General features: G+C 44.4%; 1 protein-coding gene across 1 annotated transcript in view; it reads right to left on the reverse strand.

The window, feature by feature from the left end:
- The window catches only part of LOC147448226 (P-loop containing nucleoside triphosphate hydrolases superfamily protein), a 45,942-nt gene extending 35,449 nt beyond the window's left edge, over nucleotides 1-10,493 (reverse strand). Inside the window, exons 1-8 of the mRNA XM_086524103.1 lie at nucleotides 9,932-10,493; nucleotides 6,115-6,194; nucleotides 5,971-6,022; nucleotides 1,036-1,077; nucleotides 878-956; nucleotides 763-794; nucleotides 604-672; nucleotides 443-517 (exon numbers count right to left, since the gene is read on the reverse strand). Coding sequence (XP_086380229.1) covers nucleotides 443-517; nucleotides 604-672; nucleotides 763-794; nucleotides 878-956; nucleotides 1,036-1,077; nucleotides 5,971-6,022; nucleotides 6,115-6,194; nucleotides 9,932-10,435 — 933 coding nt within the window. The 5' untranslated portion in view covers nucleotides 10,436-10,493. The remainder of the gene's footprint in view (nucleotides 1-442; nucleotides 518-603; nucleotides 673-762; nucleotides 795-877; nucleotides 957-1,035; nucleotides 1,078-5,970; nucleotides 6,023-6,114; nucleotides 6,195-9,931) is intronic.
- Nucleotides 10,494-11,512: the final 1,019 nt, after the last annotated feature.

The following is an 11,512-nucleotide window of genomic DNA, read 5'->3' on the forward strand; positions in this document are numbered from 1 at the left end:
AAAAAGCTCTACAAAAAATCAGAAGGATTAGCTGCCAGAGACTCTCCTGCCTGATTCAATGTCTCGAACTAAACTCTACATAGCCTTTCCACAAAAGGGAGACAATCGATAAACATGCTGCCAAAGAATGCCAAGAGGCAATTCTTCCGCCATCTACCAGAAAAGCTCTAGCACACAACCTTACAAACCAAGTAGAAGCCTCAAGGCTAGCCATTTCTAACACACCGCAGCGGAACCGCAACGGAACAGTATCACATGGGTGTTACGCCCATAATAAACCATCAACAAGAACCTAGTCCAGCAATCACGTTTTAAGCAGCAGCATAATGCCCTCTTTCTGTGCAGAACTCCCAACTAAAACTTTCACAGGAAACCGAAAAGAATCGATAGGCTAAGAACACTCAGAAATATAACTTTACACAAACTCATTTGCATGAAATACCTGTGGGTCTATAGCTTGATAAGCTGATGCAGCAACAGGTACAAAACCAAGCATCCATCCTTCAAACAGCAAAATCTGAAGGCAGCCCATGGCTCGAGTTAGAACAATCTTTTGCAGCTAGAGAGCTTCAAAGCAAAGATTCAAGTGAGTAACCTCATCACCTTCAGTGGCCCTTCAATCTCTGGCCACAACGAAGGGTCTGCTCTATCGCCTCGACCACTGCGCGCTGACTGCAAAGCAAGAAAGCAAAAGGAAAGTACACATAAGCATCAAAGAGAACAAAAAGGCTGCATGGATTGGGACAACCCAGCATCACACACCTTATCATAACGAGGCACCTTTGCTTTCCTGCCTATGCCAAGGAATTGACTTAAAAATGAGGAAAAGCTAAACATATTTCAAGTTCAGAGTCAACAAAAATTGACTAAGACCTACCTGGAGATGACAAATGGCGCAAGGCCTCCAATGTTTGCATCCCAAGTTTCAGATCGTGGCTTCCTGCATTACCCCTGAGCTGGAAACAGTTTTTCAGTTCTTCATGCTTTTGCTTTAAAAGACATAGGGCCTGACCAATTGTAAGCAATTTGGCATACCTCCAAAAGAGAATTTCCAGGGTTCTCTGCAGCCAACTTTTCCTGTTCAAATAAGCTGGCAGCAGGTTAGTGTAACCACTGGAGGTAATTGTAACACAGCATTCCCTTTGCTAAAATCGTTTCACTGAGAATTTGAGGCAATCCCCAAGTCAATTTCACCATATTTTCTTTTGTTGCATTTGAGCAATGTTAAACTCGAGACTTAATACAAATTGAGCAAGATTCAGCTTGATTATTCAAAATCTGATATACTATTACAGGCTTATCTTAGCGGCTTTATGATTGAATAGACTTACCATACAGCTAAGCACAGGCACTAATCTTATCAATATAATTCGAAAACAAGTTCAATCGCCTTACACAACCGTCTGATGAGCAAAGCGATTATGCAATGCGATGGCAGAAACAAAGGGCGGGGTGGTTCATCTTAATATATATGTATTTATGTATTTATGTACGTGTAGCCCACCTCCATTGCCCCACTCTGCTTCTGCATACCCTCCCCATCTGCCCGTGCCCATTAAATTGCTATTTGCCACCAGCCGTATCCCCTATAGCCTGTCACCCTCGATCCCATACAAGCCACCACCCTCATCATGCACACCAGCCACAACTGCTTCAATCAACAACCCTTGCTCGTTGTACAAGCCGCCGCCCTTGTCACCTGCTTATTGCTATTGCCCATTGGCTCTGGGCTGGTTGGTGCAGCGTAAAATGTAAACAGAAAAAATTTCTCGATGTGACAATCTGCTGATGTGGCACTGGCACAGAATGTCACAAACTGCTGACGTGTCAAAGCCCTGAAGAATGGAGCCAATTTGCAGATCCTGGCCGAGGGGCCTAAACCCTAAGAAGAACAAGTAACAGAAGAAGAAGTTCTACCAACTTATGGGGACCCCGTCCAATGGGGCCCAAGTGACATAAAGGAAGTAAAATAAAGCAGGACCCACACACACACACACACACACACAAACTGATGACGTGGCAACTGTATGGACGCTCCGTGCTTTGCTCTAGCTACTGACGTGGCAATTGTACGGAATTCTGCAAAACGTGCTGCAGCTTTTTGGCATTGCTTTTGGACCAGAAGCTTTTGAGTTTTGAAGGCTTTTCACTGTAATTGCTTTTCAGGCCAAGGGCCTTTAAATATGAGGTTAGGGCTCATTCTCTGGCATGCTTCCCGTGGAGAAGATGCAAAGTCTGGAGTACCGGCTTGTATTGAGTTGATGCCGAAAGGGGCGCCAAGGTTTGGGGCCAATACTCTATAGGGTGGAATTCCGCCACTCCGTGTCGCGTGTCGTCTCTCTTAGTTCAATTGTTATTGCAGTGCTAAAAGTCTGTTCAATCTGTTCTTTTCTATTGGCACGTGGTGCCCGTCTTGTGACAGTGGTATCAGAGCATCAATCGTGTGCTTTTCTGAAAGCATACCGATCCTACCAAAGAGCAGACAAAGCAAACCAGAGACAAATGGAATTTTATTTGAAGTATCTTCAGGTCCCAACCCCGGACTTATTAGCCACTCCCACCCTTACTTCATCGCGCATCGGGCACGCTCCCATCTTCACCGCTCATGTCTTACAGGGCATAAGCCATAAAGATCACTTGCAAGAGAAGGATCCAAGATTTGTTTCGAGTCACTGTTTTTCTCAAAAGCAGTGCCATGCAGATGTTGATGTCTACAGCTACCAAGGACTTGGCAAGCTTTCAAGAAAAATTTTACCCGAAGTTGTATGGTTTCTCACATCTTCCTTCGGAGTGCAACTTCTGGCAGAGTGGGGTATCCTCAAATGCTTGCCATGGAAACCCTTGCAGATTATATCTTGAAATTTCTTGACATCTCTCAGTAGATGTCTCTTCTCGAGCTGGTAAACTTGGAGGTCCAATGTGATTGCTATGTCTTCGGACTACCATCACCGCCAGAAGAACATTGCCTGTCCAAGAGCTGATGGACCATGCTGTGGTTGGCTACGATCTTATGGAAGGAATCTAACCCCAATTTTTGGTGCAAGTTTCAGGATGGAAAGCCAGTCGACTTTTCGAGCTCGGCTGATGTCGAAATTGCTTTTTAAGTTTGAAATCTATTTGAGAACTTGTTTGGTGATCCTGTTTGGAATTTGTTTGAAATGGATGGTATTTGTTTTGAACTTGTCTTGGTGCCGAATTGAATTGTTTGACTCTGGTTTTCATACCGGTTTCAATGATTGGTGATTTTACTCCCGGGTGGAGAAGTGAGAAATACTGTTTTGGTATTGTTTGAACCTCGGAACGACGCAGGCCGATGTCTGGGGAGCGTTCCATTGTATGCTAGAAAACCTCCAAACGACGCAGGTTGATGCCTGGGGAGCGTTTGGTTGTATGCATGTAAAATAATTGTTGTTGTGACTCCCGGCCCGGACCTGGATGGTTATGCGAGAGGAGTATTAAAAAGTATGAGCAGTGGTTACTCTCAGCACCTCCAAACACATAGGCTGCGGTCTGGGGGGCATTTGGTTGTAAAAGGCCTCTATATCTCCCGGCTCGGACCTTTTTAGGTTATGCGGGAGGAGTGATGATGGAGTCGTTGAATATCTCCCAGCCCGGACCTTGTTAGGTTATGCGGGAGGAGTGTTCATCGACGACTTTATGTTTCTATGTCTTGTAACATGTATATGTGAGCATTTGTGTTGCATTGTGATGTGCCAACCACTGAATATTCCTAATTGGATGAGATTGTTTGGTATGTAATTTTAGTGCATCAAGACACCTGTGGAAGATCAATGCGGTGTGGGTGTGATGGCTAATTTTACTATGCCGGAATATCAAGAGTTTCGATCTGGACGAAAGGAGAAGCCAACTCCTTGATCAAAAGAGCCGAAAGAAGAAGCTAAATCCTTAACAAAAAGAGCAAACTGATTGTCCCTCAAAATGTCCCTTGGAAATTTTTGAGCTAACTTGAGTTGTTTTGTAGATATCCTGTAATCGCGGACGATTACTTTCTTTCAACAAGGGGAGATGTCACAAACTGCTGACGTGTCAAAGCCCTGAAGAATGGAGCCAGCTTGCAGATCTTGGCCGAGGGGCCTAAACCCTAAGAAGAACAAGTAACAAAAAAAGAAGTCCTACCAACTATAAGGACCCCGTCCGATGGGGCCCTAGTGACATAAAGGAAGTAAAATAAAACAGGACCCACATACACACACATGCAAAAACTGATGACATGGCAACTGTACGGACGCTCGGCGTTTTGCGCTGATCACCGACGCGGCAGTTGTACGGAATTCCGCAAAACGCACTGGCAGCTTTTTGGCATTGCTTTTGGACTAGAAGCTTTTGAGTTTTAAAACAGGACCCACATACACACACACGCAAAAACTGATGACGTGGCAACTGTACGGACGCTCCGCGTTTTGCGCTGATCACTGACATGGCAGGTTGTACGGAATTCCGCAAAACGCACTGGCAGCTTTTTGGCATTGCTTTGCACTAGAAGCTTTTGATTTTTGAAGGCTCTTCATTGTAATTGCTTTTCACGCCAAGGGCCTTTAAATATGAGGTTAGGGCTCATTCTCTGGCATGCTTCCTGTGGAGAAGGTGTAGAGTCTAGAGTACCGTCTTGTACTGAGTTGATGCAATATAAAGAAATACCGAAAGGGGCGCCAAGGTTTGGGGCCAATACTCTCTGGGATGGAATTCTGCCACTCCGTGTCGCCTGTCGTCTCTCTCAGTTCAATTGTTATTGAAGTGCTAAAAGTTTGTTCAATCTATTCTTTTCTATTGGCACGTGATGCCCGTCTTGTGACACGGAACCTGCCTAGATAGCCATAAATTATCTCTACTTGTCTCCTTGGAGAGAGAGCCTCGGCATCTACAGATTAGAGAAGCCACTCTCAGCAAGTGGACTATTCTCGGCAGCGCCAAAGTCCTCCAAGGATGTTGCAGTTAAGTTTTCTTGTTGGTTCTCGTTTGGAGCTCTCTTTGCAGATCATTTGGTGATAAATATTGCTTCTTCCCTCTCATCTTGTATCGATTGCTACCCCTCCTGTTTTTCCTGGGAACCTTGGTTGCAGATGTACTGGTTAAACCAGTTGGTGGATTGGTGGGTTGGTGGGTTTCGGCCCGCCTTTGAGCAGCTACATTCATTTATCGCAGGCTGCTGGTGCCTTATGTTCCTCTTGAGTTTTAGGACTACAAATGCAGGAGTACTTCTGCTGAGGAGTGCCGATCTTTCAGAGGCAACCATCTTCCTCTCTCCTTCCTAGGTAGCCAGAGAAATTTTTACTCTCTTTTAAAGAGGTTTCTTCCCCTGGCCGCCTTTTACAGCTTTTTACAGGTTCTGCTGAATACGCCCAGGTGGCTCAGCTGTGATAGTTTTTCCCGTTCTTTGCCTTCAGACTAGTTTTGAGAGAGAGAGAGAGAGAGACTCAGAGTCTAATATTGGCCTGTTTCTGCTTCAGCTCTCTGCTAATTTCTTCTCTTTCTCCCTTGCTCCTAGCTTTTGAAGTACCTATCTTTTGTAACTTTGTATCACTGGTAGTCTTTCCACTATGGTTTGTTGTTATTGTATATCCCAGGTTTTTTCATTTCCACATCTGTTTATTTTGTTATGCCAATGGGCTGATCTATTGCCTTCGGGCTTTTGCAATAAATTATAAAATACAAACGGTACCAAGCCCCTCCTTTACTTGCACGCGCAAGCGCGCACACACACACACACACACACATAGAGAGAGAGAGAGAGAGAGAGAGAGAGAGAGAGAGAGAGAGAGAGAGAGAGAGAGAGAGAGAGAGAAATGAAATGAAATGATATTTTAACTTCTTCAAAAGGCCAAAAGGACCTATAAGACCAAGCTGTTACAACATAGTGAATCTGATACCATGTCCGGAATCAAAAAGAACTGAGAGAGAGAGAGAGAGAGAGAGAGAGAGAGAGAGAGAGAGAGATTTCTCACAACACACCTGATCCTGCCCCGTTAAGTAAAAATCGTCAATGGACACTGACACAGCCCGGCTGATGCCATGACAAGTAAGAACATAAGCATGTCATTGAACAATAGTACTCAGTATCAATTTTAAGAAACAAATTAAAAGAGTACCACAAACCTGCCAAGAGAGTTGAAGAGGTAGTCTAAAGAATAAACTAAAGTGCTTTTGCCACAGCCTTGCGGCGCTGTAATTCCCATCTGTACATGCAATATCCAGACATAAGAGAAGTGCAGATTGTTCTTCCAGCCATTGTCGCAAAGCTTCACATTACAGAAACAAACTACAAACATCACAGAAATACAGTGGAGTAAGTAATACACTGCATTATTTTTTTCCCTGCTCTTTACCACACTACTGGAGTAAATTGGTTTCATGAAATTTACTGATAAGTTCCTCAAACTGTGTCTCAATTGAATACATATATAGCTCAATTGGCATAGTTAAATAGTATTAAATATAGCAAGAATTTTCTACTTCATGTAGAAAATTTACAACTTGCTGACTCTTCGTCACTTAATAACCTTTTTTCAATAATTAATGAAACATGGCAGCATTGAACAAACAAATAAATCTGATTTAATTAAACAAAAGATCTATAACTAGCATTCTCCATGCAAACTTTGAACTTTAAAGGCCCTTTCCAATAAATTCCTCCAGAGAGCTTGTGGAGAACTTCACTAATCCTACTAAACTTACTAAGAGGGGAATGTTACAAGATGCTCACTCCATGTATAAAAGAATATAAATCCAGGGAAAGCTCATATTCACCTGCAAAGGAAAGAGTCTATAGATGCAGGTAGATTCAGCCATAAAGAAGCCTAGCACTAGAAGGAGCATTACAAAGGAAAGATTACCAACGTGGAAAAGTAGTCTATACACCACTAAAGATAGAAAGAATTCCCACAATATCAATTGGTCGAAACTCGAATGAAAACTTAACAATGTCAAATCTGCAAGTTCGCTATCGTCACAAATTGCTAACGTGTCAAGCCACTAAAGAACAGAGCCAGCCTGCAAATCCCGGCCGAGAGGCCTAAACCCTAAAAAGAAGCAACAGAAGAAGTAAAAGCTCCACCAACCTTTGGGGACCCGTCCGATGGGGCCCAAAGGACCTAGAGGCATAAAAATAATGCTGGACCACATGCACACACTCACCTACGTAAAGGCTGATGATGTGGCAACTGTACGATTTCCGCAAAACGCACTGCTTGTTTTTGGGCACCAGCTTTTTAGCCAGTTGCTTTTGAGTTTCAAGCTTTTCATGTAAACTACTTCAAGGCCAAGGGCCTTTGAACAAGTGCAGAGGGCTTAGTCTCTGGCACTCTTCCGGGTGAAGGTGCAGAGCGCGAGTACCGGCATTGTACTAAGTTCAAGTAATATAGAGAAATGTCGAAAGGGCGCCAAGGTTTGGGGACAGTACTCTCTTGGGTGGAATTCCGCCACTCTGTGTCGCGTGTGCTCTTTCAGTTCAGTTGTTGTTGAAGTGCTATAAGTCTGTTCAGTCTGTTCTTTTCCGTTGGCACGTGGTGCCCGTCTCGTGATAGCTATACATTTATAGCATACACGTCGTGAATTCAAGAAAATCCTAGATTCAATAGTTCTATCAGCTCCATCATGCATAGCACTGTTAAATATGAAGACATCCATACTAAAATCGTCGGTACCCAATAGTGAGTGCCTGGTGTACAAGTATCAATATATTCTCTCACACTCGTGAGTCACATACACATGAGAACTCAGAATAGGTCAATACAAAGGTCTATATACTCAATTTCTGGTATGGCTCTAACAGAACTCCACTAAAACAGTACTTAAAGATGGCAGATATTTCTTCCATAATGGTACTGTGACTGACACTCTTGGCACCGGCAGAAGCTGTAAGTGTTATTACACATCAACGCAGAACAGTATGCCTTCGACAAGCCTGCAGCTTTGTTAAAAGAGCATTTGATTGTTCAGAATGTTCAAGGATGTCTTTGGCTATGTGATCAAATGTGATAAATGCCAGATCAGGTGTAGCTTAGGAGCTAAATGAATAGGACTTATCCAACCAACATACTATCTTTCTCGGCACACCTCCAAGGGATTCAGCCCCTATGGAGCAGAGTTTATACGGAGCACGTGGCTTTGGCCCATATGGAGCAGCGTTGCCCGACTTTATGTGCTTTGCGTCCAAATGCTCTACAGAGTGAGGCCCCAGGGGCTCGTATAAAGAGTACAAGGGTTGCCCAAAAGCAAGGCCCAAAAGCATCTACACTCAAAAGCCCACACAAAACTGCGAACCAATCAGCTCACAAAACGCAAAAATCCATACAGCAATGCCATGTGACAGTTTGCGCGATTTACAAAAATCCATCTCAAATGTCAAGCTTTTAATATATTATGGGTTTCGGCCCCACGGCTGGTGTTCCATAAGTTCTTTAAGTCCCTAAGGAACCCCTTTTAAACCTCTTGGCCAAACTTTCTCGGTTCTTTCTTCTTTTTTTCTTCAGGGTTCAGATTCTTTGGTCCTCTTGGCCATTTCTCTTCCAATTGGCCATGCCACATCATCACTTTGTAACAGGTCCAAAGCTTCGGTGTACACAAGTCCATGCTGACCATGATGTAAATGTGGCTGACGTTTATTACCTAAAACCAATGGGATTAGGTTTTCTACCAGTCCATGTTGTGTGACTGTACTATTTGGAGTGGATGTCATTGGTATGTCTGCGTGAAGCAAAGTCTATTGATCTTAGGTGCTATGTCGTTTTGCAAGCTTAAGTGAGCGTGATTACTCGTCTTTTATGTTGGGAGGGTGTTTGAGTATGTATGTGTGGGTTGTGTGTGTGTGTGTGTGTGTGTGTTTGTTTGTGTGTGTGTGTGTGTGTGTGTGTGTGTGTGTGGGGGGGGGGGGGGGGGAGGATGCGCATACCGTACACACTCGACTCGAGCAAACCTAGAGGCTAGAGCTGATTGGAGCGGCCCAAAAACACGCCACAATTTACACTTTGTACGGTGGCGTGACATCTATGTGGCCTACCGATGTGACAACTGTTGGTGTACAAGTTTTTATGCAGATTATTACTATGGGCTGCTTTTGGCCAATAGCAACATATATTTATGTTCTTTTGGTCCACAATTGTAAAAGAAAATGAGTTGAGTTGCTATTAAGGTTAGGTGCCTATAAATTAGAGGCAACGGTCTCATTAGCACTTAGATCATGGGAGTGGGTTCATCTATAAAAACAAATACCGCAAGGGGTGCCTCTTGAGGGGCCAATCTCTCTTAGAGTGCAACTACACCACTGTGTTTCCTGACCGAAGAGTTGCTTTGCTATTTTCCGTCACTTATGGTATTGTTGCATTATATTATCACCTTGTCAGGTGACTTACCAGTTTCAAGACTAGACACTTAGGTCATCAAAACTATTGTGGTGACACCACCATCCAGACTTTGTATAAAAGATCTTAAGTGCAAACCCCAACCCTATAAATTAGAGGCAACAGTCCCATTAGCACTTGAATCATGTGAGTGGGATCACAGAGAACAATTGTAACCACGATGGATAATCGATATAAAGAGAAACACCGCAAGAAGTGCCTCTTGAGGGGCCAATCTCTCTTTAGAGTGCAACTCCACCACTTTGTGTGTTCTGATTGAAGAGTTTTCCCTCGCTTGTGGTATTGTTGCATTATTTTACCGCCTTGTCAGGTGACCTACTAGTTTCAAGACTAGACAATGAGGTCACCAAAACTAATGTTGTGACAACCCTCCAGATTTTGAACAAAAGATCTTGTCTTAAGTGCAAACCCTTACCCTAAAAATCTGATTTTTCAAGCTTTACTATGATTGCCTAAATTATAATGGCACATCCTGCAAGTGACTGTTATATCTGTTTTTCTGAAGATATACAGTTTGGGTCACACAGAGAATAATTAGTTATGGCAACTCTTACCACCAGTGCAGGGACGTCCTCCCCCTCTTTGAATTGAGCTTGATGATGAGCTAGCTGCTGCTTACACCACATGAAGACTGGAATGTAGTAATGATAAACCCTGATTTTCTCCTCGGGTGTCAAGAAGAGCTCGTTGAAACCAAGGTTGCGGGATAAGCGAAGTCCAAGTTCGAGCCATTCATCGAGAGAGTCCTTCACAGCATTCGGGTCAAGGCCCGCTTTGGAGAGGAGGGGGCCACTGCAGATAAAATCGTATAGATCTGATAGGGGGGTCAAAATAGGAGCCGACGCAGGTAAGCAGAGGGTTGGCACTCCAGTTCTCTGTAGAGGCTTATGATGGATGTATGGGGACAGAGACGAAATTGTTTCATTTTGCCGCCATAGCCTGCATTTACGCGGAACAGGGAGAGATGATGAAAAGGAGTAGAACCGAGAGGAGAGCTCGATACCGGCCTCGCGGCTGCTGGCAACAGCAACCGTGAAGGCAGTCGCCATGGCCACCATCCGTCTCCAGCTTATACAATTTAGTTTTGCTCCTCCGCGAGGATAAGCTACTGGATCGTTTACCTTGATTATCTAGGAGCGATTTTGGAAACGCTGCACTCCACCTGGCTGTTTTTCATTGGACACAGAAGTGGGAAAAGGGAAGGAGCAGAAATAGAGTTAGAAAAGTTAGTAAAGCTATAGAAGCTATTGTTTTGAAAAAAACGGGTGGATAAGCATTGGAAAAGTTGGTGAGTATGTGGCCGCAATCTTCGAAGCATGTCTCGTTAAGGAGAATCATCATAGATCCTTTGGTGGCTTTCAGGAGAAAAGTGCGTTTTCTAGCACGTGTGGACAAGAGAGAGGCCAGAGACATGATTTTTTGGAAAGTGCACGGTGCATTGCGAAGACGTGCGCATGTCTTTGGCGGACAGATCTCTCTGTCTCCTCTGTCCCTCTCTCTCCCCCCGTGGTTTGAACGCCCTGAGCCGACAGCCTTGCAGCTCAGCAGGACGCAGAGTTCGTCTGCTCGAAGATTTCCTGTTGCAGAAGGGTCGGGGTAGATCGAGAGGGTGCTGTGGCTTTTCTCTCGTTGCTTCCTGTTGTGAATCGCAAGGCCCTCGAGCCATGGACGCATGTACGCAGCAACAGAACAGTCATGGCTAGACTGAAATGCATGAGGCAAGCAGGACGCGCAGAGACCACTCTGTGTGAGGGACGACCGAGGATGTGCACGGAGGATAAATTCTCCTGTGCAGTTGCAGCTGTGTGGCAGATAGGACGATCAGAGCAACACAGGCTTCGATGGACTAGTCTGCAGAGGATGGCGTGGGGGGGGGGAGGATATAGCACAGCGTGTGCAGCGCCTCGAACTCGCTGTTTGCTTTTAAAGACTAAGGGCCGAAGGAATCTTCTTAGAAAATTAATTAACGGATCAAATGTAGACCCAGTAGGTGATAAAAGTAGTGGCTCCAATTACCTTAGTGAAGCATATAGGGTGCATAGAGCGTTCGTCAATCGACTGCGCAGAAATTGTGTGTGTGTTTCTGAGAACGAGAGAGAAAGAGAGAGAGAGAGAGAGAGAGAGAGAGAGAGAGA

The sequence above is a fragment of the Adiantum capillus-veneris genome, chromosome 11 (genome assembly GCF_014529385.1).
Source record: "Adiantum capillus-veneris isolate H3 chromosome 11, ASM1452938v2, whole genome shotgun sequence".
Lineage (NCBI taxonomy): Eukaryota > Viridiplantae > Streptophyta > Polypodiopsida > Polypodiales > Pteridaceae > Adiantum > Adiantum capillus-veneris.